The sequence below is a fragment of the Drosophila kikkawai genome, chromosome 3R, assembly GCF_030179895.1.
Source record: "Drosophila kikkawai strain 14028-0561.14 chromosome 3R, DkikHiC1v2, whole genome shotgun sequence".
NCBI classification, from domain to species: Eukaryota; Metazoa; Arthropoda; class Insecta; order Diptera; family Drosophilidae; genus Drosophila; species Drosophila kikkawai.
In genome coordinates this window covers 24,422,113-24,448,522 of record NC_091731.1, presented here as the reverse complement: position 1 = coordinate 24,448,522, position 26,410 = coordinate 24,422,113, and the positions used below count along the sequence as shown (strand labels likewise).

The window sequence follows — 26,410 nt, the reverse complement described above, 5'->3', positions numbered from 1 at the left end:
TGGAGGTTTGGCTGAAAAAGAGCTGGGCGAGCAGCATTCAAGTGGCGCATCCAGTTTATTGGACCCTCGAGGACCAATGGCTATTTATCGAATTCAGTCAGACAAAGGACTGGCATATTGCTTTCATCATCGAAATTCGCGGGAAACGTGTGTTTCACTCACATGTGTGCTTTATTTTACAAATTGTATTTTAAGTGGGACATTGTTGGGTAAATATCACCTTTGAACTGAATGGGAAATTCGATGTAGATTAAAGTGGGTGTTTTTATTTTAATTTCTGTTTGGATCTGGGAAAGAAAGAGTTACACCAAAAAATACATATAATAAAAAATAATATTTTTACGCATTATTTGAGTATATCCATATATCTTAGTTGTAGGTACACCTTTGCTAGAACTATGTTAATTGATTTTACCTTTTATTTATTTATGCTTCAGATGGTCGCATAGGTCTATCCATTTTACCACTGGCTGCTCTGCTAGCCGGCACCTTATTCACCGTGGGCATCGCCGTCCTGTCCGTAGTGGTGATTGCAGTACGTAGACGCCGTGGCCAAGGAGCTCGAAACATGTGCGATGACAAGGACAAACACCTGGGTGAGTCATCGCGACTTAAAGATAACAATGATAGACATTCCTAACCCTAAGCAAGGGGTAGTCACAAGCTCAAGCTTCCGGCTATAGTATACTTCCTATCACGTTGCTAATGTTTCATACACCTGACAGGCATGGATGTGACAGTGACGGCGCCCCTGGAAACGGGAGCTGGCCATCAGCGCCTGGTGGTGGCCTACACCCTGAAGCAGGGCATCGAGAAGCAGCCGGACATATTGAGCGCCCAGAAGAGTGCCCCAACTGGCGGTGACGCGGCGTCGCCGCTGGGAAATCGGCCGAGTGGTTTATTCGCCGGAGGAGGTGGCGCTGGCAGTGCATCTGCCGCTCCCATGGCCGGCAGTGCAGTGAGCCACAAAACCACGGATTATGTAAGTGCCGGTGGCCAGCAGAAGTCGTTGCTCTCTGACTGTGTTACTTTAAACCATAAACTGCAAGTGTTTAATTACATTTAAGGGAGGGATTTACAATACTTCTTTAAATGTAAAAATATCGTAAATTCTTGGTCTTAGTTTTAGGACTTGCTTAAGTCTTTGGAATATAATTAAACTTATTTGTATTCCTTATTTCAGGATACGAATGCCCCGCACCTGAACAGCCCGCCCTCGCAGTCCAGCACCTTGAAGCTGGAGAGTGACCCAGCGGCGGCTGCAGCCGGAGCCAGGAGCAACAATGCGCCCCCACTCCTCTACGACGCCATGCCCTCGCTTAGCCGCTACGAGCAGCTAGGTCTGAGCATGGCCAACTACGCTGCCGGAGGTGCGGGCACCGGCGGCAGCAGCAGCACGCTCAGCTCCGCGGGCAGCACTGTCAGCAATGCCCTGGCCGCCAACGGAGTGGCAGGTGGAGGTGGAGGCGGAGCAGGAGGCTACGCTTCGCACTTGCACCACACGCTGCCTCACAATATGTCCCAGCAGCAGCATCAGCCGGGAGGAAGCCTACAGCATCGCGGTCACGATCCGCTGAACATGGGCGACTACCTGGCCACCAGCAGCCTGATAGACTACGGCCTGAACAAGCCACCGCCCGCCGCGCACATGACCCTGCCCAAAGGCCTGGGTCTGGGCCTGGGGATGGGCCTAGGCATGGGCATGGGCACGGGCATGGGAATGGGTTCCGTGATGGCCGCTGGCACAAGCCTGTCGCCGTCGCAGCTAAACACCATCACGCACAAGTCGGCGGCCGGGCGCAACCACATCATCACCGATACTCTGCCCGGGCCAGAGAGCTGCGTCTAAGCATCATCCTGTCACTACCCTGGCATCCAAACCAAAAGACTGGCGCACAGCAGCAGCCCAAAGCCCGAAGCCGAATCGAAGTGGCAGATAAATACTAACTAACCATGTGGAGCTGCGGTCATAGGAGTATTATTTACAAACATACTTGAGTAATTATTATTTTGTTGTTTAACTCTAAATGGTGTTCCTGTGACCGCAACTACATATGAATATCCTGTTCGGCGGCATCGCTTAGAAGTAACTCTTAGACCTAGAAGTGTAGCTTCAATACGATTATTTAAATGTAACGCGTGTGTCTGTGTCTCTGTTCGTTTGTAAATGTTTAAGCTAAGTGTAGACCTACTTGTATACTATATACGTTGACTGGTGAATATCGGAGCGCCTCCGATCGGGTTCAGTTTTAAATTTGAAGGGGGTCGCCCCCAAAAAGGTGAAACTTATCTTCCAGGCCCTGGACTCCACGCCACGAAACGGAGCTCGTTGTTAAATCTTTTTATCCCGCAAACATATCCCTTCCTGCCTAAGCCGAAAAAAGCAAATCCACAACTATTTGAACTGCCCAAGATCAAAGTCGGAGCAGACCCAAAAAATACAACAAAAACCCAGAAAAAAGGAAAAGTTATATTGGACACGTCTTGCGCCATTGCGTGCCCGGTGCTGGTCATTATTTAACTTTTAAACACGCGCCAAAAACAGCAGCAGATTTGAATTTAATGGTCACTCCAGCAGCCGCTCCCCGCATCACCATTTTCCCTCTCCACTCTCTCCATTCTCCACTCTCCGTTCGCCACTGCTAATAGCGACAGCCAACAAGTGAGCAATAAAGAAAAGTTTAGAAAAATATGCGATGGCCACCCCAGGCCACCATGGCCACAATCCCGAACCCCAAGTAAAAATGGCATTCCCCCCTCAGCCCCGATAATAAGCTCACGAGCGATTGAATGGGTATAGAGCACAATAAAAGCGGCGGAGCACAAGAACAGGGCACGGATTTGTGCGCACGATAGCGCAAAACGATGACAATAAATGGAAAAGTTTTTAATAAGCTAATAAAATGATTTATGCGGGTCGAGTCCGGGATAAAAAGCGCCGAGCCACACACAGTCGATTCTACTTCAAAATGGCGATTTGATGAGCTCGATTTTGGCCACTTCCGGCACCTCATTGACGGACACACCACCACACACACCACAACGAAAGTATTTGTAAATATTATTTATGGGCCATAAAATGGGTCGATGACCGCAGTTTCGGCAGTTCAAATAGTTGGAAAACTCTCTCGATTAACGTACTGTTCATTGGAAATTGTTATCAAGGCATAAGCATATCAGAAATTCGTATTAAAAGCAAGCAGAAAGTATTGCAAAGGAACTATATCATAGACAAGGGCTAAACGACTATAAGTGTTCAACATTTTGCCATATCATTTGTGCGATTTCTTTCGATATACATACGTACGTCTTGACTTTTCAACCAGAAACGGAAATATATAGGAAAACCAACAGTAATTAAGCGAAAATCATCAATAGAGTTTAGTGAAATCAATGTAATGTCATAATGTTTAAAGGTTAAAGTTATAGAGCATTCCATGGCAAACTAATAGAGCAAATCGTAAACTTCCTCCAAGTTTATATATATGTTAAATATATATAGGCAAAAGTCCCCCTGCTGTAGATATCCAAAAATGAGTGCGAGTAGTGAAAAATTTGTAAGCGAAACCGAAACCTGTAGTATCATGCTCTTAACTTGAGAAACCATATTAAATGGATCGTAACAGAGCAGACCTTGTACATACATATGCATATAGCAAATCCCTAAGAAAAACATATACACATCATTGTAACTAACGACATATGTAAAAATGCTTAAAATATTTGTGATAAAGTAATAATGTTAATGATAAGAAAATAAAACGTAAACATTAATGAATGTAAGCTGTGTTTGAATTTAATCATCAGATATTTATGGGTGTAGTCATGACATTTTAGCATTTTCAGAACACAAACTTGATTCGACAAAGGAATTCTCCCTTTTTTTCTTTGTAATGCAGTAATGAGCGTTATTTTTTACATTTAAATTATTGCCGCCTTTAAAAAGTGTTGGTAAACCGTGCGTTTTCGTGCGCCCAGATGCCGCGAAGGCGGAAATGTTTGCGGCTTTCCTGGGTTTTAACATTATCAGCGGTTCAGCCGACAATCACACTCAGGGTATTCCCGTGACAACTGAATTACTAAATATATCGGCTGTGTACGGCGATAGTCGATATTTTTTAAAAATATGAAAAACTTAAAAAGGATGAAGAAAGAAATTTTGCCGATATTTTCAGTAGTTTAGTCATTTATTCGTCAAAGGAATACCCAGATTGATTTTTAAGTTTAAAGCAATTTAAAATGGTAAAATATATGTAAATAAACCATGTTAAGTCTGTAAATACATTAGGTTTCTTATAAAATAAATTATGTCACGAATGAAATAAATGCTGAAATATGCTAGATTCAGCTATTTTTTGTGCTATTTAGCTATAGCCTGAAATAAGCTGAACTGGCAACACTAACGTCATGAATTATTTTATAAATGTTCAAAGCATCATAATTTCGCGCTTTTAATCGCGCCCGCCAAAATTATAAAGTTTACTAAATGCACCCAAGAGTACCAGGCGTGCCCATTATCATGGCAGTGTAAAGGGAAATGGAACACAAACCACCATAAATCTTGTACGAAGAAGTCATCCGCATTTGGGGATTATTGCATCAGAAAACCAGTTTCTTGGCCCATTGCACCAATTGTGAAATGTGAGTGTGCAGTGCATTGACATTGTTTCCGTTTGGATGATGAAATCGCAATGTTTGTTATGTACACATTATGTGTTTTCTAAGAAATCGGGGGGTCTTGCACTCATTGATTGCGGGTGACACGTAGTAATGCCAGTAATTCCCCGCAATTCGAGCAGAAAGCTTTTCGCGAATCGGCCGCAAATCAATTTCGTGATATAGCGTCAGACGCAGCTGATCCGATCAAAACAAACTTGTGTGTAGAAAACCAGAACAGAAGAAAACGTAGCGAAAAGACGCGAAAAAGCTAACCAAAATACATACGGGCCAAACCTTGAGGGCCTGGTCGACTTGTTAATGCGGTTCGTTAAATAATTTAAGGTTCTAATTAAATTTTTAATTCATAGTTCACAATGTGTTAAGAAATTAATGCTTTTATGCTACTACTACTATTAAATGATATATTTTAATAATTATTGAAACAAATAGTTACTCCCACGCATATGCCCTGCACTGTAGGGTATCGCAAAAGCTCTTGAATCCTATTTATGTACTCGTCGTGCCCCGTACGTAGTTGGGCTTCTGTCTCGCACATTCATTCGTTCGCGAGCACAAAGCAGAGCAGGTTATAAACAAAATCGAAAGCACGAATTCGGAGAGAGCCCAGAAGCAGATAACCGAATAACAAATTTGGACCTGGGCAAATGTGAAGCGCAGCCAAAATCGATAATTTGTGCCAGGCCCGCGCGCAAATAGGAACTGTTTTTGTATAAATTGCAAAAATTCAAAGCTCCTTTTAAAGTGCGATTTTAGTGAATAACTAAAAGTTTCTGGTGAGGAGTTACTCCGCTTTTCCCCCACTATCCCCCCTCTGTTCGTGTGTATCCAAACAAAGGCAAACGTCGTGGCAAACATAAACAAGCGTTTTCAAGGTCGCTGCAAGTCAAAGAGGACGGCCAACGAAAAAAAAAAACAACTGAAAAACTTGATGGATACATAAGCATACACTGACGCGGTTAAGAAATCTCGAGATAATTTTTTTTTTCTACTTTTAAAAAATTAATTAATTTTTGGCTTATAAAATAATAATTAGATTTATTTGGCTGGTATCACTTTATTACCTATATATATTTTCAGTGTTATCAAATGTTGCTTTTTTATTTCTTTAAGTTCTTGAAGAAACTTTTTTATATGTGCCATAATTATTTATTTTACTAAACAAAGGTGCTCAGTTAGTGCCCCCAAGAGCCTAGAGTTATTCGACTTTTCGCACATATAGGGAACGTGCCTTTCTTTAATTTTAAAAATATTTTAAATTCTATAATTTACAGCAATTTTAAGAAATATTTAACAATATTTTGAGACCTTTAATGCTATTTTTTCTGCCACAACTGTTTTTTAAAATATGCCAACTTTTGTTTGGATCTCAATGTCGCAATTGGGCCTTTCTTTGTTTAGATGGAAATAATGGGATTGCTTTATCTTATTGTGTGCTATATTTTTATTTTAGCCAGCCACTAACAGTATGGAGTCCTTCCTGAGCCTCTTCGATCCGAACCAGGACGACGGCTTTGACGAGGAGCCGGAGCTGAATGGCAACAGCAGCGGAGGAGGAAGCAGCAGCAGCGACTACGAGACAGATGCCAATTCCAATGAGTGCGCTCTTAGCCTCGTAGGTGGTATCCCCACTGAGCGTGGCAACCTGATCTTCGACTTTGAGCAGGGAATGTTGCCGCCTGAGCCGCAGATTGGAAACGTGGAGTACAAGCTTAAGCTGGTAAATCCATCGAAGCAGCGATTCGAGCAACTGGTCACGCAGATGAAGTGGCGGCTGCGTGAGGGAAACGGTGAAGCCATTTACGAGATCGGTGTATCCGATGCTGGATACCTCCAGGGACTTAGTGACAAGGACATGAACGCCTCTCTCACGACACTAAAGCAGATGGCTCACCACCTGGGAGCCAGCACCTCTGTGCTCCGTCGGAAAACCATCAGTGCTCGTCGGGTTGTAGCCGAGGTACTGGTTCGAAAGATACCCGACGACCAGCACAACATCGAGGTGCGGGTGGCGGTGCTCGGAGGAGCTGATGCCGGAAAGTCTACGCTGCTGGGAGTACTCACTCAGGATGAACTGGATAACGGACATGGCAGGGCACGGCTCAACATGTTCCGGCACATGCACGAGATTCAGTCGGGTAAGAGGAGCCTTTCAAGGGTTTAACTTGAGACAATATGTGACAGTCCCATCTCCTTCAGGTCGCACCTCCTGCATCTCCCACGAGACCCTGGGCTTCGATGCGTTGGGCAATGTGGTAAACTACAAATACAATGAAATGATGACAGCAGAGGAGATCAGTGACCGGTCCAGCAAGCTGGTTACCTTCATGGATCTAGCCGGGCACCGTCGGTATATGAGGACCACCGTACAAGCGCTAAGCGGCTACTCGCCCCACTACGCCATGCTGGTGGTATCCGCTGGCAGTGGGTGCAACGACACCACCGAGGAGCACTTGGCCATTGTCCGAGCTCTAGACATGCCATTTTTCATACTGGTCACCAAGACGGACATCACATCGCCGGATGCCACAGTGCAGGAGCTATGCAACCTGCTGACCACCATTGGCTGCCGAAAGGTTCCGTTTGTGGTGACCAACACAGATGAGGCCATCTCCGCCGGCTCGAATCAGGTCTCCGAAAATATTGTGCCCATATTTTGCGTCTCGAATGTCACCGGCACGGGCCTGAATCTAGTCACAAAGTTCTTGTATGTCCTATCGCCGGGAATCAGTAATGCTGAGAAGGATCGCCTTGAGCAGGAGTCCTGCGAGTTCCAGGTGGACGAGATTTTTCGAGTATCTGACGTCGGTCCCGTGGTTGGTGGCCTGCTAGTCCAGGGCGTACTCACCGAAAATATGCCAATGAAGATTGGCCCGCTGCCGAACGGAAGCTTCCATCCCGTGACCGTCAATACCATCCATCGCAATAAGGCACCCTGCCGTGTAGTTCGAGCTGGCCAGAGTGCCTCGCTTTCGTTCAGCTTGGACCAGGACCTGCCCACGCTGCGGAGTGGCATGGTGCTGCTTGGCGATACGGGAAACAGTCCGGATGAGCCCTGTGGCACTTATTTCTTTCAGGTAAGTTAAGGGTAAATTGGGATCATTTAGCTCATTTAATTTAAATATACCTTTTTTGTTTTCCAGGCTAAGGTATCCGTTCTATTCCACGCCACGGCCATCTACGTCGGCTTCCAGACCACTGTGCACATCGGAAGCATCCGCCAGACGGCCGTCATACGAGGCATCATGGGCGGCGAGCGGCTGGGCACCAATGATTGTGCTTCGGTGATGTTCGAATTCGTTGGTCATCCGGAGTACGTGCGTCCAGGGATGCGCATCCTGTTCCGCGAGGGAACCAGCAAGGGCATCGGCGTGGTCACCCAGGTGTTTCCCGTCAACAAGACCATCGTCACAAAGTAGAGCAGCCCCGGTAGCTACAGGACAGCTGGATAGTTCCAATGACATTACAATATATATCTCAAACACAGATGACATGTATATATATAGATATTCTTAATTAGCGGTTAAAGAGAGGCGTTAAATCCTAGGCAGATCTTCTGTACTCTTAGTTTCGGGTTCTGTGATTTTTCGTTTAAGCTCGGTAAAAAACCACCTTAATTACAATAACTTAATTAAAAAGTGACACCCAGATAATTGTTACTGTATATTTTCGATTTAATCCCCTTATTCTTCGTACTTGTTATTTATGAAGCAAAACAAGAAAAATGAATTATAATGCACAGTCTTGAATAAAATTATGGAAGAATAAGTGGAATCACACCGAACTGCATCTCGTTAATAGTGTAAAATGGAGATTTTTTCATATTAAAGGTAAGAAACTGCTAAAATTACTTTAATTTGTCCTTGTCAAGTTCCAAGCTTGAAATTCGGTGCCATTGCAAGCTATAAATTTGTAAATATAGCTGGGACTATACCCCGTAGTCAGTAAAAAAAAAAACTCAAATTTTTGCTCAACAATTAATTTATTCCCGTCTGCTGCTTGGTGATTCATCTTTACTACTTCTGGCATTGCTTGTTGCTGGTACACTGGCTGGTCCTTCAATCTCCTCCGCCTTGGCTGGCACTGTTGATGTAAACCGGAAGAGCACAGGTACTTCTCCGATCGACGAATTGCCATTGGCCTCTAGCAAGCGAATCCATGAGAGCAATGAGTCCTTCGTAGAGGTACCAGTGGCGCAGATGGCTAAAATGGTGCCATCGTCTTGCTGATGCACGGAACGCAGTTTCCCCAGCTGATTGTGCCGCCTTGGAGGAGCGCGCCCTAAGAACGGAACCTCAATGTTGGACACATCATCGTCGTCCAACTGCCTTTCATCCAACTGGGCCAGAAACTGGGTATCCGGATCGGCGCGCAGGGTGAAGTAGTTGATCCGGCGATTCCTCAACCATATGTGAAAGGGTCCCTCGATATACAGAGCCTTCTGTCGGGAGTGCTCTCGCAGCAGCTTCTCCTGCTCCGCGCTCATTCCGCTGACTATCCACGTGTCGTCGATGGCGTCCTTCAGGTCGCTCGTCTGAAACACGGTGACTTTCGACCGCAAGTCGACCGTGCACATACGCTCCACTGCTAGTTTAGCGATTTCCAGTGTATCGTCCGGCACTGGATCGGGAAGTGGCCATGGTGACAGGTTCTTGAACTTGGGCATCCAGTACATCATGCGCCAGTACTTGCGGAGAGGGTGTCCCTGCCTGCCGAACACGTTGAGAAGCATCGCCTCCATCTCGTAGTCCGGCATCACCCCGAAATCTTCCATTTGCTCCAGGAGATCAATGATGCACTGTTGTTGCTTGGGATAGTGCATGAACTCCGCTTGAAAGAGGTTGGTGGGTATGAACTTGCCCTTCGGCATCACATTGATCAAGGCCTTGTACACCTCCAGATCCCGCTCCACTCCGAAGTCTGCCATATTTTTCAGAGCCGCATAGATGAACTCCACATGGTTGCGACGGTGAACATCGCGCTCCTGGAAGATCTCCACCATGGTGAGGTAGGTGTCCTTCGTCCTATCCTGCGCTGCAGCGAATGGATTCCTCACAGCCGGCAGGTTTCTGGCCGGTTTCTGTGCCCTCTGATTGGGATTCGCACTCGGATTCTGCTTTGGAGTAGCCTCATCCGTGGAGTAGCTTCTATGGCGGGTGAGGGTGGCAACTGACTGGCGTCCATGGCTGTGCAGCCTCAGCAAGCACTGCGCACGTCGCAGCATTTCTAATTAATAAAATTAAGTTTAAACTATTTGTAAATACGATTACAAAACATTGCACAAGTAGAAGTTTGCGTTTTGCAACACTGCTAGTGCTGGCAAAACATAGAAGCACTATCGATATTGACATTTGTTTCAAAACATCGATTTTGTTTTTTTTACTATCGATGTATTGTATATTATCCACGATGTATCGCTATGGTTTGCCGATATTTTCTACTGTCAACAGCTGTTCCCCCACAAACTGCTGGAAATATGGAGAACCATCGCTATACTATGCCGATATTTTCAGAATTTCACCCATCAAGAAAATACCCTGAATATAGATCACTTTCCCAACAAGGAAATATGAAGATTATATTTTAAAAATAACGATACACGAAATATAACGTAAAAAAATATCACGATATAAATTCTCATTTGTATAAGAAAATATCGATATATCGATGTTTTGATAGACTTTTCACATCCCTAGTATCCTTTGCTGCTTTTTTGTTGTTATTTCACCGTCTCTGCATTATCCTTATTCGCATAGTTTTTGATTGTTTTCTTTAATTTGATTTTGTTGATTCCAATAACCCTGATTTAATTGCACCGCCGCGAACCCCCGGGAAAATGCGATTCAACAGGTTGAACTAAGCTGGGCTGAGAAAAAGCTGGCCAGTCAGCGCAGGAGGCAGTATCTATAACAAAAGCAAAACAATAGCACTTTTGGCACGGTCCCAAGGAGCGCCGCAGACCAGTTCAAGGTTATTGGAGGCAGCCATTCAGGACAACCAAGGATGCACTGATGCAGCAACGGGAGCACAACGGGACAACAATGACAGGATAAGAGGGTTAGGATATTGTATTTAGCTGCAACATGTTGTGTTTTGACTCGGAGAAAATGAACTGGTACTACCATGTTCTGGCCAGACGGCCGTACCTGGTGGTCGTCTCCATTGCCGTCTACTGCGTCGCCTGCATTATAGTGGCCCTCATCCTAAACAAGCTGCCAGACTTCAGCGATCCCACCTTGGTACATAGAACCTACATGTGTATTTTCATGCCCCCATAATGTTGGAAACATCTATTTCAGGGCTTCGAGACGCGCGGCACAAAGATAGGCAAACGCTTGACATCGTGGTACAACCTGCGACAGGAGACAGACCACCATGGAGTGCTCTTCTCAAATCCATCGGATCTGTGGGAGAAGCGTCGCGTGGAGCAGGGCCTCGGGGAGACCAGACAGCATCCGAATCACAAGCGGCACCGGAACAAGCAGAGAAACAGAGGCAAGAATAAGCGGAGGAAAGAGCAGAATCAGAGCAATCACGAGCACCACGACGTCGTGACCCAAAAGATGATGCAGTTAAAGAAGCGATTGAAGGCCACAAGTGCTCCGGTCACAGATCTGGATAGGGACACGTGGATGGGTGACAGCGGGGTATTCCGGGACTACGAGATTACTAATGATAACGCCTCTTCCTCGTCTCTGGAGCCCACTCGACGTAGCGAGCCGATTGAGTATGGTCACAATACCACGTCGGTGGATGAAGAAGAGCATCGGGAGCGAGTGCAGACCAAGAAGAGCACATGGCGGCTGCTTAAACAAGCTGCAACCTTGCCCACCGATAGTTGGGTAGATGCACACTACCGCCAGCCCATTGAGGGCTTCTTCTGCGACTCATCGCCGCGCAAGGAGTACTCCCATTTCGTAGTCCATCGGATCGGCCCCAATGCCACCGATTCGCTGTTTGACTTGAACGGCCTGCTAGCCATGTGCCAGCTGCAAGACCAAATCACGGAGGTACCCAGCTATCGGGCCTTCTGCGAGCTCACCACCGAGTGCTGCCGGCCCTGGTCATTGCCCAACTACGCCGCCATGCTGGCCAATAAGAGTTCCTGCTTCGACCTCACCGTCGAAGACGTTACCTCGCTCCAGACCCTGCTTACCGGCTGCTATGAGTACTTCCATGACCTGAAAATGGACAACCATTGCAACGAGATTCCGCACTGCAGGGCACCCGAGGAGTGCAAGCGTCACAACATCGTGTTCAACGTGCTGAACTTTCTCACCGATTTTACGTTTATGAAATCCAATGTAAGTATTTAGCAGGTTTATTTGCACTTCCTTAATTTTAACATATACATGCAATATTCGTATTTCCAGGACTCCAACGTCTACCTGAAGTACGCCATGATATTTGTGCCGGTGGCGCAATCCAATCGCGTCCTCCCACTGTTCCACGAGTGGGAAGATGTGTAAGTACTCCAGTTCCAGCCTAATACTTGCGAAATTGATAACGATCAATGGGTCCCGAGGGCATTATCCCGTTCTTTGCCTTCAGCAGAGCCGGTGCGCAAATTTCGTCAAAATAAGTTGTCAAGTTGTACTTGGTAAAGAGCTTGCGCATATTGGTGGAGAACCTGTCCAGCGTCATGTTCTTCAACGGAGCCTCCGGGTAGCAGTGGCTTCTGAGAGACTCAATATCCTGCAGTCGATTGTGGTAGCATCCATAGGTTGTAAGATAGTCGCCCTCAAATGCCTTTGCTCCCAAAACCGATCGTCTTTGTCTCACTTTCGATATGTACGTATCTCGAGAGAAATCATACATGTAGATGGACTTGCGCAAGTCCTTAAAGTAGTTCTCCAGTAGGCGGTAGTCAACGGGCGGACAGACGAAGAAGAGCTTATAGAGATTCTCATTGCACCACTTGTTGCGTTTAACGAACTGGGCGTAGTCCTCGCGCCAGTCCATGGATTGAGGCCATGTCTTTGTCTTCTCCTCGCCGCCGCGGACCTTCAAATTGTTCGCAAAATGGCCAGTTATTAGGGAGGGATCCATTTGAGTCTGCCTAGATGGGGGATTATGAACAGCAGTGGCCGTATGGTCGACATAGTCCGCTCTTGAGGTACTGATGTAGTCTATCTTTGAAGGCAATAAGGAATCCATGTGAAACGCATCCATATTCCTCAAATGCTCTTCTCTGAGCTTCATCGCCCGAAGTTTGTCCATTTTTTTTTATATTATTTATCTTTATTTTATTTTTTTTGTTTTGTATTATTTCTTGTAAAAGTTTTCTAAGTGAGTTGAAATGTTTGACTGATTTCTCAGGACACTGAGCAACGAGCTAGTGGAAGTCATTGCCATGGATTTGGGCCTGGAGAACGAGCTGTTTAACGAGCTGCTAATGACCGACGTCTGGCTCGTTTCCCTGGGTGGAGCCTTCGTTATGGCCAGCGTTTGGCTGTACACCGGATCGGCATTCATTACGTGCATGTCCTGCATTGCCATTTGCTTCTCGCTGGGATTGGCCTACTTTTTCTATGCCATTGTGTTCGAGTTCGAGTTCTTTCCGTACATGAACCTGCTGGCTGTGGTGGTGATAATAGGCATTGGCGCCGATGATGTCTTTTTGTTTTTGAAAATCTGGCAATGTGTGCTCGCCGAGAGGTTCAGCAATCGATGCACCTTGTCCTCTCAAGCGCAGAGTGCTCTGCCCACGCCCCTGGAACACAGTGATCACACAGAGTCGCTGGAGAATATTATGGCACTCACAATGCGACATGCTGCTGCTTCCATGTTCGTGACTTCGCTGACCACCGCAGGCGCCTTTTACGCCTCCTATAGCAGCTCCATAACGGCCATCAAATGCTTTGGGTGAGTCCATACGACATGGAAGTCTGTATATAAACTGAAATATTGTGCACTCTTTTTAGGATCTTTGCAGGAACGGTTGTGGTGACGAACTACGTGCTTATGATCACTTGGCTGCCGGCCTCGGTTTCGATCATGGAACGGCTGTTTGCCAGCAGAATGTCGTGCCGCCGTCCAATCGCCCAGAAACTGATCCATGCCAGCAAGAAGTCAATTAACCGATTCTGTCAATTGTTCGAGGAGTGCGTAACGCACAGTATCTTGAACTATGCCTATTTGTGGTTACTTGTCTTCGGCGCTTTGGGCGCGTCTAGCGCCGTCATTGTGTTCTGGTATCCAGGACTGCAGTTGCCGGAGAAATCGCACTTCCAGCTGTTCGTTGCCCGGCATCCATTCGAGATGTATTCAAGTCTCAAGCAACAGTTTTGGTTCGAAAAGACATTGCAGGCGTACGAGAACTTCAAGATGCCAATGCACTTCGTTTGGGGCATCCGGGCGGTGGACGATGGCGACTATACGAATCCCAACTCCTACGGCAGCTTACACTACGACAATAATTTTAATATATCCAGCAAGACGGCGCAGCTCTGGATTCTCGACTTTTGCCAGAGTGTGCGGCAGCAGCCATTTTATAAGGAGACTTTGGGCTTGTTGCTTCCCAATTGTTTCATTGAGAATCTAATCGATTTCATGAAGCGCAGGTAAGCAAAAAATACAAATAAATCTGAATAGTACTCAAAAAAATAACACATTTTGTATTTAAGATGCATTGACGACATGGACATAACTCGGAAAGATCGCTCGCCCTGCTGTGACGCCGAGTTCCCCTTCGATCCGCATATCTTCGAGTATTGCCTGCCACAGAGCGTCGCCAATATGTATGACACCACATTTTTCCGACCCGGAGTGGCTGGACCCAAGTTTGCAGATTTTTCTTCTCGAACGCCTTCTGAAGATTACTCGGGAATGATCGGTGGAAACGAAAGTGCAGAGTACACCAACTACTCATCGTCAGCGACACCAACACCGCTGTTGGTAAAAGCCTTGGTCATCGAGTTCGAGTCGAATGTGGCCTACAGCACCATCTATGTCAATGTTAAGGACTTTTTCGAGTCGGTTGAGACCTGGTTTCAGCAGCAGTTGGCCACGGCGCCTACGGAACTCCGGGGCGGATGGTTCATTAGCGACCTCAAGTTCTACAATGTGCAGGACACACTGTCACACGACACCCTGATTGCCATTTGTTTGGCCATGGCTGCATCGCTCATCGTTTTGCTATGCTTCACGGTCAATATCCTAATCTCCATATACGCCGTTCTAACCGTATCCTTGAGTATCTTCAATACCGTTGCTGTGCTCATTCTGCTGGGCTGGCAGCTCAACATCCTCGAGAGCATTGCGGTGAGCACGGCCATTGGACTGGCGGTGGACTTTAGCCTGCACTATGGCATTCATTACCGGATGTCTCCGGTGAAGGACCGTTTAGCAGCTACCCAGTTCGTACTGTCTCGGATCATAGGACCCACGGTGATGGCGGCTACAACTACGGGATTGGCTGGCGGCATCATGATGGCCTCTAATATCCTGCCTTACATACAGATAGGCGTCTTCCTGGTGGTGGTCATGATCGTTAGTTGGTTTTACGCCACCTTCTTCCTGATGAGCCTGCTGAGGGTGGCCGGGCCGCAGCACGGCTTCCTGGAGCTCAAGTGGCCCTTGATTAGCAGCCACCGCAACAGTGCCGGCAGCAAGTTCTACGAGCGGTAATAATAATAAACACATAACTCCATTACTTACTACATTAATTATTCTTTTTAATTTATAGTAAACCCAGCCAAGTGATCGCCAGCGAGCAGCTGCTGACTCCCACCAGCTCGGCTATTGTGGAACTGGCCAACTCGGAGACACACGAGCTGGAATCCCTGAATTCGAATAGTTTGATCAAGACTATTTCGGGCACCGAAGGCGCCCATGCCCTCTCCTCGCTGCCAAGGGACTACGAGCACTCGTTCCAGACGCTGGGCGGCAGCGGCGGGTGCAAATATCAAACGTATCCGTCTACATCAAAGTGAGTTAGTTACTATTGCCGGCCATCGGACGATGCCAGTTGTGTTGCCAGTGCATTTTTATATACAGGGTATGGAGGCTTCCCTGAAGCCTGCCCTCCCCCAAGATATATATTTATATATATATACTTATATACAAGTGACACCTGTGTCCGCATATACATATATAGTTTTAAGGATATTGTGTGGACTCTACATGGATATACTCTAGAGCTATGTATGTACTTGTTAGACGTAAGCAAAAAGCGAAAACGTAACGTGTAAACTTCTCCTTAGTGTGCTATTTTCAAAAGACTTCAGACGGCTGCGCAATATGCTTTTAGTATTTGGTTATTGCCCGCTCGATGATCGCTCCGGCAAAGTGAATACAATTTGTAAACTGAAGCAATTAGCCGAGGTACTACTGGGTGACTGTACGATGACGGTATTATTAGTTTTTAGCCAAAAGAAAACGTTTCAACGCTGGTTACGTACTCAAAACTGTAATCAAAACTATATTTATACTCTGGTTTTTATTAGATGTTAAGTTGGGCCACATTCTTGGCGCCAGCAGCAGATGTAGTTACTTTATATGCTAGTTCCATATGCTCAGAGTTATATATGCATACGTATGTTGTGTTTACTGATGCAAATGCATGTGTTGTCTATCCTAGTTGTATGCGTTTAAAACACACAAAAAACCAACAAACATACACGCACTCACGTTTGTAATAACCATGTAACTGTGATACAGAAGGTGAGAAACTTAAGAAATCGGTGTTTATACAGACAAACTGTTATAATACCCCGTAAAATCATGACGTATTGTAATTACCTACAACTAAAAAGGCCCTGTACTTCCTATATTAAAGATATGTATGTGTTTAAGTGATTTAATAAATGTTACTTGTAAAGCCACTACTCGTATATTATTTGGGGAACTACAAGCATTATATGATGAATGAAACATCTTATAAAGAATACCTATAAATAAAGCTGAAAAGGGGAAGTTTGATGGATAAGTTTTGTGTAATGCTTCATCAATGATCATTTGTATTTATTAGTTTCCTGAATTGTGGCATGATAATAGGAGACTTCCTTTTTTCTTCTGGGGTTTTCTACTTTTCTAAGTGTATCCTTTTTGAGTTCGGCGCCTTACCATGCATACACCTGTTGACTTTGGAGGGAATAGTAATTTATAAAATGTATACTAAAAACCCTCAGAATTGACCTTAAAGAATATTAATATATATAATTGAACTGAAAAGGTTTCAAACCTTCAGCTTGTTCGCTGAACCATTAATGCCATTCTAGGTAATATTAAACCAAGTTATTACTTCAATATTCTTTCGTAAATATTTTTATTTATTTGGTTTATTTGTAATACATGGGCTTTTGGGCTTTTGTGTATCCAATACTTCAGTCAGTTAGTATTCCTTTTAATTGCAACACTTGAAACGTCCAATTCCATTTACACATGCATCGATTAGAACGATTCGCCTATGGGTTTAATGATCAGCTCATGGATCTGGACATTTGGAGGCGTCTGGATGCAGTAAGAGACAGCATCGGCTACGTCCTCAGCCCGCAGCATGGGGAAGGTTGGCAAAACTTCTCTAATTTTGTCATCAATGATCTCGGTGTCGACTGCTCCGGGACTAATGCTCTATGGATTTAAAAATAATTACAGAATGATTAGTGACTCAATGTTATCAGCTTCTATTTAGTTATTATAACATAATATTTTGTTTCATATATTAATGATCCAAAAAGATATGAGCGGCAATTAAGCGATATAAAAACAGCCTACTCCATATCTTTGTTTATCAAAGCAAACATACACAAGTGATCACGATAAGTATTAACTTATATTTTGTTCTCTAGAAGACCTTCTTGGAACTTACCGTGATCTTGGTCTGAGTCTTCTTCAGCTGGAACTCCTGTCGCAGAACCTCTGTCAAAGCGGTAACTGCGTACTTCGAGGGGGCGTACATCTTAAAATTAAAGCCCGGCACTGAAGGGATTTTGTGGCCCACCACACTGTTGATGACTACCACATGACCGTCGGTGACGTTGCGCTTCTGCTGCGAGCGGAAGGCCTCACGGGCACACCACACGAATCCTAGGACATTGGTGTCCAGGACGGCTCGCATATCAGCAGCATTGTCGGCATCGGTTATCAAGGAAGGCGTGGTAATGCCTGCGTTGTTCACCAAGACATCTACACCTCCGAGGGTTTCATCCACCCAGGCGAAAGTGTCGACCACTTGCTGCTCCACGCTGACGTCGCACTTGCGGCCATGGAAGCGCGCTTGTTGATCCGCCGGCAGAGACTCCTTCAGCTGCTTTAAACGCTCCTCGCGACGAGCGAGTCCAACTACGATCAAGCCCTTGGCCACCAGATCCTTGCAGCAAGCCGCTCCGATCCCAGAGCTGGCACCCGTAACAACAGCAACACGATTCGTCCAGCGATCCATTTTTTCGATATAATGATTAGAATTGTGTTCCCGAAAGACCTTTTAGTTGAATATTTCCACTGTAACTCAGCTCTCTGGCCCGGACACCGCTTTGTTTTATAGGCTAAAGTAGCTTTTTCTTCTCGGAAAGCTTTCGCTCTATGATTTACTAAATTTAAGGGAGTCCGGCCACTGTTTCAAACTGCTCGATCATGTTTATATATGTTTCTATCGATTCTACTTGCGAAATAGAGAATAACCGCGATATGGAGAATCTTCTAGTAGTTTCATTTAAATACAATCTACTGTTGAAATTTGTGTATAAAAGGAAGCATTATGTGGAGGCTTGTCTCAGCGAAATACAATATTATTGATTGTGTTTGTGTTTATATTTTAAATTTGTAAAATACAAATTTTATTACTTGTTGAACTATATAACATTAGAACATTATCAAAGCGATAAGATAAGAGGAGAACCTCAATATAACAATTTCACAACATTTCAATCCTATCTCTTAGTACTTTGTCTATGTTTATAAAAGAATTACATATTTATTTTCCAGGTGTTTGCTATTATATTGCTGGGTATTATTATTTTTACCAAACATAAGCTGAGTCTACAGAAATTAAAATAGTTAACATTTAAATTGGAAAATCGCAATTCATATGTTTTATTATGAAAGGTATTGATAGAAGTCGGATCTATACTTTCTTTTAACTACTTAAGTTTTTAATACAACTGCTAGGGTATTCAAATTTGTGCTTGCCGGTTTCTATTAGCTTCTTGTTTTTATATTATCTCAGCCAATCGACTTTAATATTGTTATTGTCTAAGTAAAAAGAGAGAGCTTTTTTGATTGGAGGCAGAACTGTCTGGTCATGCTGATATTATTTAATAAGATACTACTTCTCTTATTTAGGAATGAATTGAAAATACACAACAATAACTCGTATGCTCAGTTTTTGCGTAAATAAATTAAATTAAATTTAAATATTTGATTACAGCGGATGGCTGGGAGATAGAAACAAAGGAGCTGATGGACAAATAAATAAGTCCATATCAGGGTAGGATGATAATGGTTCATTGCCTTGTAAACTACTGTTTGGTTGGGTTATCTGCTGCATAAAGCAGTTATTATGCTTTATTGTTTAACGAGTATATCTGTGTAAAGTTTATTAAGGAACACAAACAAGTGCATATTCGTTTGCATTATCTCTGGTTGTAGTATTGTTAAAATAAAAACCTCAAGAGAGGAGGTCCTGGCTACAGCCTGCGCAGCGTGTAGCGATCGATGGGTCCCGATGGCATTACACCATCCTTGGCCTTAAGCAATGCCGGCAGACAGATTTCCTCATAGTATGTGGACATATTGTACTTGGTGAACAGTTTGCGCATTTCCTTGGCAAACTCTCCCACAGTTAGATCTTTCGGCTTTGGTTCCTGGTTGATAAAGTCCTTGAAGGGATCCACTTCCTGAATGCGATTGTGGTAGTTACCATAGGTCGTCTGGTAGTCAATGCCACCGGAATCGATAGTGGACATTGAGTTATCTCTACGCTGAGATTTACGAGATATATAATATTCGGGAGAGTAATCGGACATATAGGTTGTTCTGCGCAAGTCCTTGAGATATTTTTTAATCTGTGAGTAGTGAACTGGCGGATTCACGAAGAAAAGCTTGTATATCTTCTCATTGCACCACTTGTTTCGTTTTACAAACTGATTGTACTCCTCGCGCCAGTCCGTGGATCGCGGCCATGTTTTGGTTATCATCTGCAGTCCATCAACTTTGAGATTGTCGGCATAATGACCGGCGATGAGGGATGCATCTGTTTGTTCTCGAAATGCCGGCGGAACTCGTTTCATCTCAGCCGTGTGATCCTTAAAGAACTCCTGGGTGGTGGTTTTATCTTTGCAGCATCTCGGCAGTATATCATCCATGAAGATGAAATCCATTTCGGCCAACCCGGCCTCTTTAGTTTTCACCATTTTTTATAATTATGTATTATTTCCAATGTGTTAAGTGTTTTTAACAAAGCCTTGGCTATCAATGAGCATATATGATATATATGATATATTTCTGCATGCTATTGCGATACTGTAAAATATGTTCAAACTCATAGAAAATGTTCAGTTTCATAAAAATACACATATTTTACCTTATGTGTCAAGAGGCAAACCCGTATTTTATAGCATACTGTAAGGCGTTTTCTGAAAGTCAAAAGATTAGTTTAACGTTGAAAGAGAAAAAGTAAAACCTACCTACAGAATTAGTAAATATTCATATTTCTATAATTATTTCAGTTTAGTTGATAAGTAAAAAAGCATTTTCTTTAGTTTTATATTTTTAATTATTATTATCTCTAGAGTTTCTTTGTTTTAACAGGCAAACATGTAACAATTGAGTTTAGACTTAAAACCTAACCAATAAAATACTTGCACATCAACGAGCGGATGTAGGCAAACTCAGGATCTCTGCTTCCTAGTTGCGCTTTCCATTGAGTCGATCCTGGATCTCCTGCAGGCTCAGACCCTTCGTCTCCATAACAATGAACAGGACGAAGAAGAAGGCCACAACCATGCAGCCGGCAAAGAGCCAGAATGCGTAGTAGGAACCGAGGGCATCAAGGCTGGGATACAAATAGGTGACCAGGAAACCCAGCGTCCAGCAGGTGCTGGCTACCAGGGACGAGGCCGCCGACTTGATGTTGGCCGGGAACATCTCACCGAGCACCGCCCAGGGCAGGGGTCCGAAGCCAGTGCAGTAGACTATATTGTAGACGATCAGCGCCGGCACTGGCATCCAAGACACACTGGAGATGTCGTTCTTTACAAGCTGCATATAGAAAAAGTATCCCAGGGCCGCCAGCCCAAGGGACATCACACTGGATGAGGTCAGCAGCATCACCTTCCTGCCCAAACGATCGGCCACCAAAGGTGTGAGTCCCGAGGAGGCAACCTGCACGCATCCAATGATAATGGTGGCAACCGCTGGGTCTAGGCCGGTGTTTGCACTTTCAAATATGGACTGACTGTTAAAGAGCACCACATTGATGCCGGACAGCTGCTGGAAGCAGATCAAGCCAGAACAGATGAACAGCGCCCTTCGGTTGCCTGCGTTCTTGAACAAATCCATTATGGTGCCTTTACTGGCCATGGCCTCCTCCACGGAGGCCTGGATCTCGGCCATCTCGTCGTGCACGCCCTCGGCACTCTGGCCCCGGAGGAATTGCAGGGATCTCAGAGCCTCAGACTTACGTCCTTTGCCCGCAAAGAAATACGGACTTTCGGGCATCATGTAGAAGACAGCGTCGAAGACTACAGGCACGACGATGCAGCACCACTGAAGAGCTTGGTAGGATACATACGGTCCAATGGCGTATACATAAAGAATTCCAGCTGAGAAGAAGGAAAAACTAATTGGTTAACATAATTTCTTAATTTTTCCCAATCAAACTTACCAACGATGAAGAGCTGCATCAAGGACCCGGTGGCTCCGCGCACATTATCTGTGGAAATCTCCCCCACATACATGGGCTGCACCGTCATCACGAATCCGACACCGAAACCTTGCACGAGGCGGGACAGGTAGAGGATCCAAACTTCAGAGGCCACCATATTCAAGCCGAAGGCCAGGACGAAGAAGAGACTGCTGGAAAGGAGCACCCACTTCCGACCAATGCGATCTGCCAGCGGGCCGGCGGCAAAGGGGGCGACCAGTGCTCCGATGGCAATCAGAGATGAGATCCAGGCATCTTCATCGGCTGTTATGGGTCTGCTTAGCGGGGAGTCTGAGGTGTCCTCGCTCTTGAGCTTGGGGCCGATAGGAGAGGTCCAGCCGAGGGTGGTGCCGACCACAAAGGCGGCTAAGTTTGCTGAGAAAGTATGAAGTGAAAAAGTATAGTTTTAGTAAACATTTTTAATATTTCTAAGGTTAAATTATTAATAACTTGTTCGAGGGCCTCATAAATACCGCTCCACTAGCCATAAACTCACCTGCCACGGCAGCTAGGAAAATACGACCCGACTTGACCGGCTCGGGCGCCATATTTCGAGTGCTTCTTTCGCTTATCTGAAACGTACTGACTTCCGTATAGGAGTACTTGGCACTGCTCTCCTCTTCCCTTAGCGAGGGCATCTGGCTGGTGTAGCGGGTACGGTGGCAGCTGTAAGCAGTGGAAAAGCGAAAGTTCCTCATTAGAGATTCAGTTGACGTGGATTAATGATGCTATCCCCATTTGTAATTCAATCGCTTGTAAGTCCAAATGGCCAGAAAATTGACCCTGCCCGTGGCCAGCATTCCCAGCCCGGTTTCTTGGACGGCGTGACTCATGCTAGCCATATGTGCGAGGAAGCCAAATAAAGTTCCACTGTATCGCGTTCACTAGGAGTTTTGTCGCCATATCTGATAATTTTAAAACCATCACGTTATCAGAGCATTAGCTGGGAAAATCTAAACTGCCGTTGGGCGATACTACTTGGGCAGCAGAAATTAATTGTTAAACAACATTAATTATAATGATTTAACGCGATGAGGTACAAAATAAAATTAATTGCGCCACTGACGAAGCTAATACAAATTATTTTTCTGTCGCAATTGAGTTGCTGATTACTATTTGCCGTAATTGTTCATGTAATCACGGTTGACACTTTTCGCAGTTTTATGCAATCATTAGAGCACGGCGGCATTCGGGGGAATATTAAGCAGTTCGATGCTGATATAGAATATAGTTTGCTGTTCACTTTTGCACACGCTTACAGAAAAAAATCCTTCAAAACGAAGTAAATCCCACACTCGCGCAGGATCCTTAATTAACGATGAAGCCGCTGGGGTCTCACTAGAGAACTGTAATGATGTCCGGATCGCGGAATCGCGCGAATTTAAAGATTTTGCCCCTTATATGGCAGCCAATACACAGCCAATAATGCTCACATCGACACTCGAATTGACGAGCTCTCTTACACGTGCATTATCTTATCAGGGAAGCGCCTGCCATTCCATGGCAATCCCATTTACAGTCGGTAGTGGTAGTGCAGTATCATCGGAGCTGGATTCCCTCCCATCGATACTCGTTCTCTGTCATCTTAGTTTTATTTTTGTTGCAGCGATGAGCCGGTTGTTTTGGTCGCAGTTGAGTTGAGCTATTTGTGTGCTTTTTGCACTTGAACTGGCCCATATAGTAAGTATTCCTGCAGTTGTAATGTGATAAGGTCTTGCAGCGGAATCGGTGCCCCAATCTCAATTTGTTTGCTTGTTCGACCCGCCGCCGAAAGGGCGTCCGCCTTGCTACCTCACTTCAATCCCAAAATACTCGAAAAAAATATGTACTTGTAAAGGTTATACTGGACTCGTTACAATATCAAAAATATATGTAATTATTTAATTTTAAATTGATTTTATAGTAAAAAATAGATGCACTTTTGTTCCGCTTTTTCTAAACTTTACTAGAATAATTATTTGCAGTGTATAAATGTATACCTCCTATAGGAGGTATTGCCTTTTTTCTAAGGGTTTAGAGCCAAGCCGCAATCTATAAGTGGCCACATCCACTGACACTCTGAATTACATTGGACAACCAAAAACAAAGGCCCCTCCGATTGCGTAAAATATAGTTTGATTATGATTAATAATTCTTGAGTAATTTCTGATGCACTTTGGCGCTGGTGTCCTTGAGTTATTTTGTTAGTTCCAGCTATAAGTTGTTGACACAATTACAGTGGCCAAGCCCAGAGACACGTGAGGGGGATGTGAAAGGCTCTCATAACAGCAGCGATTGTCATATCTGCTTGGGGTATAAGTATCTCAAGAAACACCTGGGCACTCAACAGAATTTAATAAAACACTTAAAAATTATCCCCTGTGGTGCAATGTTTATGGCATAATCCCACACATCAATAAAGGTTGTAATTATTTTTAGAGTTACGCAAAAGCAGTTGTAGTATTTACTTGGCATTCCAAAAAACGTACAACTTCCTGTTCAGTACCAGCGAACTCCTTAATTTGTGAATGAACCTTATAGCAGAGTTTTAAGCGTCATTAATTTATAGCCCTAATTGAACGAATTCCAACGCTGATGTTTTGGGCAATAATTCAAACAGATTTTTCTAATCTCTGTTGAAGCACCTACAATTTGATTATTTAAACTTATCTTGACCGGATTTTTATTAGCTTTTGGAATAATTTGGACACCGCAGTTTATAAACTTCTTCCCGGTAAGGTTATCTTAAACTTCTTAACCTATCAGTTGGAAGAAAACGTAAATAGCATTGGTAATAATGTCAGAAACTTTCCGCTGCTTTTCTACTTTTTATAGGGGACCTTTTATTTGTCAGAGTGTTTCTAAGTTCTGATCTTATTGTATGCTTAATATAGAAGTAACTGTCAATATTTAATCAATTTGTAGAGAATTGTAGGATTAACAAAAAAATAATAACACATGGATAAGTGTGTGTTTAGTATATATCAAAATATCTGTAATAGGAAAGTTTTTGTAATCCAAATATATGCACATATTGTAAGCTGTGTTGACTAAAATGGTGATTATTTTCTGTTACCAAATTATTTTCAGTTATCAAAATATGAATACAATTATTGTGACTTCAAAACAATTATATGAACTTTTTGTTAATAATATATTAACAAATGACTTTCTAAATTTAGATTGTCATATAATAATTCCCTTAAATCTGCAGACGTTAAAAACTTAGTATTTATCGTAAGAACAGAACCATAACAACACACAATTATCATCTTTGTAAATAATTCTTTAAATTGGACACTTTCAAAACCTTTATCCTTATTTTTCACTATTAACTAATTAAAGGGCACCTACTCTAATACAGCACAACAATTTGGTGGCTCGATCGCTACGACATCAGATGGAAACTAATGAAATTGGTAACTAGGTTGCATTCGGGAAACCATTGGGCCACTACCTATGCTCATGTCTGGTGCGATAATGGCTATGTGTGGGCCCTAATCGGAGCAGCAAAACATATAATTATACATATTTGATATTTATAATAATTCAAGGCGACACTCGATGATCAATTTATCAGCAGTCGGCGGCAGCGGGGTAAACAATTATTGGTTATCAAAAAAACAAACACTCTTCTAGTACCAACACTTATTAACTAGGCCGACGACTCACCCATTTTGAAGCCGAACTTATCAATTAGTGGGCGATCAATGAAACACTCTCGGATAGGACTAGGTCGCGGTGTTCGGGTAATGTGAAAATTAATTTAGTATCTGACTACACGGAGATCAGAGCTAACTGTTTGGATGGGCGGCCGGAATTGAAATGATGACGGTCCGCGAGTGTTTTGACGCTTTTGTGTTGGGCTTGCAAAAATTGAGCCGCGGAATTATGACAGATGTATTTATACTCGCAGAGTCTGCTTAGTCGCAAGTGCGTCTAGATAATACTTTTCTCTACAATATAGAGGAAGCTCTCGCACACAATCGCCACAACTAGAGCATAGTACAGTCAAGATTCAGTAAAATAGGATGCTAATTTATATTTACTAAGCTAAATGATATTTGTTAGCGAAACGTAACACTTTATCAATGAAAATGACTGCCAAATTACTGCATACTTCTTCTTGGCTCTTTTTTTTCTATATTTTAAAAGGATCAATGTTCTTGCTTATTCCTAAATCAAAGCTGCTTTAAAAATCATAATTTGTTTTCTAAAGAATATAGTTTTTATTGTGATTTTTTTATAAATTTTTGCTTATATTTACAAAGATATGTGTGGCTCTAAATGTTATAGTTCTTGAGATTTAGATATTCTTAACTAGTTTGCTAATAACATTTAAAACCGTCTTCTTAGTGCTGCATCTAATCAGAATAAGAATTTAAATACTTTCATTAAAATCTAAATAATTTTACATATATCGAAGTAGCACTGTACTTGGTTTAGTACCAGACATATCGCAGACATGAGCCACTATCATAACGAATTAAACGCGATTGTTGAACCGAACTCAGTTGAGAGAGTTGAGCTCGAAATTTTTTATATTTTTATCAACGCTTTGTCTGGGTCTGGCTAGTCGACAATTGTACAGTGCACGCTCTCGCAGCCTTTTTTGACAATGAAAAATAAACAGACATATAAAAACACATTTAAAGTTCTGTTAAGGTGTTCATAGACCTCTAGTTCCGGACTGTGCCGTGGAAAACTGTAGAGTAATTTGGCCGATAGTGATCTACGGCAGAGAGTCGATAGCGCGTGGTGTGAATCACAGCTTTGAGGAAGTTAATTAGCATGCACCGGACCCGATCGGGGGGATTGACTTATTCCGATGGCTTATCGATACAGTTAGTACATACGCAATTAAGTCGCTTGGCTAGTCGGCCAGTAACG

At 43.7% G+C, this 26,410-nt stretch overlaps 8 protein-coding genes across 12 annotated transcripts in view; 3 read left to right on the top strand and 5 right to left on the bottom strand.

The window, feature by feature from the left end:
• side-III (sidestep III) overlaps window positions 1-3,694 on the top strand; it is a 73,150-nt gene extending 69,456 nt beyond the window's left edge. The window contains exons 15-17 of the mRNA XM_017161329.3: window positions 438-596; window positions 726-982; window positions 1,184-3,694. Of these exons, the coding sequence (XP_017016818.1) occupies window positions 438-596; window positions 726-982; window positions 1,184-1,849 (1,082 nt within the window). The 3' untranslated portion in view covers window positions 1,850-3,694. The remainder of the gene's footprint in view (window positions 1-437; window positions 597-725; window positions 983-1,183) is intronic.
• A 697-nt stretch (window positions 3,695-4,391) lies between these two features.
• Window positions 4,392-8,466, top strand: LOC108070699 (GTP-binding protein 2). Of its 3 annotated transcripts, none has more exons than XM_070286594.1 (4): window positions 4,392-4,641; window positions 6,135-6,815; window positions 6,877-7,754; window positions 7,821-8,466. In XM_070286594.1, exons 2-4 carry the CDS (start codon window positions 6,146-6,148, stop codon window positions 8,094-8,096), a joined length of 1,824 nt encoding a protein of 607 aa, XP_070142695.1. In that variant the 5' UTR covers window positions 4,392-4,641; window positions 6,135-6,145; the 3' UTR covers window positions 8,097-8,466. The 3 variants fall into 3 exon arrangements, with proteins under 3 accessions (XP_070142695.1, XP_017016772.1, XP_017016773.1); XM_017161283.3 differs by having other exon boundaries at window positions 6,131-6,815; XM_017161284.3 differs by lacking the exon at window positions 4,392-4,641 and adding an exon at window positions 5,238-5,453 and having other exon boundaries at window positions 6,131-6,815.
• A 174-nt stretch (window positions 8,467-8,640) lies between these two features.
• On the bottom strand, window positions 8,641-10,010 carry ECSIT (evolutionarily conserved signaling intermediate in Toll pathway, mitochondrial). Its single transcript, XM_017161285.3, has one exon. The coding sequence runs from the start codon at window positions 9,899-9,901 to the stop codon at window positions 8,660-8,662; it is 1,242 nt and encodes a 413-aa protein (XP_017016774.1). The 5' UTR covers window positions 9,902-10,010; the 3' UTR covers window positions 8,641-8,659.
• A 379-nt stretch (window positions 10,011-10,389) lies between these two features.
• disp (RND transporter family member dispatched) lies at window positions 10,390-16,502 on the top strand. 2 transcript variants are annotated; one of them, XM_070286593.1, is made up of 8 exons: window positions 10,390-10,916; window positions 10,977-11,981; window positions 12,051-12,142; window positions 12,997-13,542; window positions 13,602-14,240; window positions 14,304-15,302; window positions 15,365-15,607; window positions 15,882-16,502. In XM_070286593.1, the coding sequence occupies exons 1-8, from the start codon at window positions 10,761-10,763 to the stop codon at window positions 16,129-16,131; spliced, it is 3,930 nt and encodes a 1,309-aa protein (XP_070142694.1). In that variant the 5' UTR covers window positions 10,390-10,760; the 3' UTR covers window positions 16,132-16,502. The 2 variants fall into 2 exon arrangements, 1 of the variants encoding a protein (XP_070142694.1); XR_011445132.1 differs by lacking the exons at window positions 10,390-10,916; window positions 10,977-11,981; window positions 12,051-12,142 and having other exon boundaries at window positions 13,027-13,542; window positions 15,365-15,822; window positions 15,882-16,021.
• Window positions 11,976-12,897, bottom strand: LOC108070687 (uncharacterized). Its single transcript, XM_017161264.3, has one exon. The coding sequence runs from the start codon at window positions 12,895-12,897 to the stop codon at window positions 12,163-12,165; it is 735 nt and encodes a 244-aa protein (XP_017016753.1). The 3' UTR covers window positions 11,976-12,162.
• A 426-nt stretch (window positions 16,503-16,928) lies between the features above and the next one.
• Window positions 16,929-18,144, bottom strand: LOC108070686 (farnesol dehydrogenase-like). The gene is made up of 2 exons (XM_017161263.3): window positions 17,489-18,144; window positions 16,929-17,250 (listed from the first exon to the last, which is right to left on the bottom strand). Exons 1-2 carry the CDS (start codon window positions 18,059-18,061, stop codon window positions 17,071-17,073), a joined length of 753 nt encoding a protein of 250 aa, XP_017016752.1. The 5' UTR covers window positions 18,062-18,144; the 3' UTR covers window positions 16,929-17,070.
• A 1,008-nt stretch (window positions 18,145-19,152) lies between these two features.
• Window positions 19,153-20,111, bottom strand: LOC108070666 (uncharacterized). Its single transcript, XM_017161237.3, has one exon. It carries the CDS (start codon window positions 20,028-20,030, stop codon window positions 19,305-19,307), a length of 726 nt encoding a protein of 241 aa, XP_017016726.1. The 5' UTR covers window positions 20,031-20,111; the 3' UTR covers window positions 19,153-19,304.
• Window positions 20,112-20,368: 257 nt separating this feature from the next.
• LOC108070729 (facilitated trehalose transporter Tret1) lies at window positions 20,369-25,339 on the bottom strand. 2 transcript variants are annotated; one of them, XM_070287065.1, is made up of 4 exons: window positions 25,193-25,339; window positions 22,038-22,207; window positions 21,503-21,916; window positions 20,369-21,440 (listed from the first exon to the last, which is right to left on the bottom strand). In XM_070287065.1, exons 2-4 carry the CDS (start codon window positions 22,177-22,179, stop codon window positions 20,524-20,526), a joined length of 1,473 nt encoding a protein of 490 aa, XP_070143166.1. In that variant the 5' UTR covers window positions 22,180-22,207; window positions 25,193-25,339; the 3' UTR covers window positions 20,369-20,523. The 2 variants fall into 2 exon arrangements, with proteins under 2 accessions (XP_070143166.1, XP_017016815.1); XM_017161326.3 differs by lacking the exon at window positions 25,193-25,339 and adding an exon at window positions 22,801-22,924.
• Between the last annotated feature and the right edge of the window lie 1,071 nt (window positions 25,340-26,410).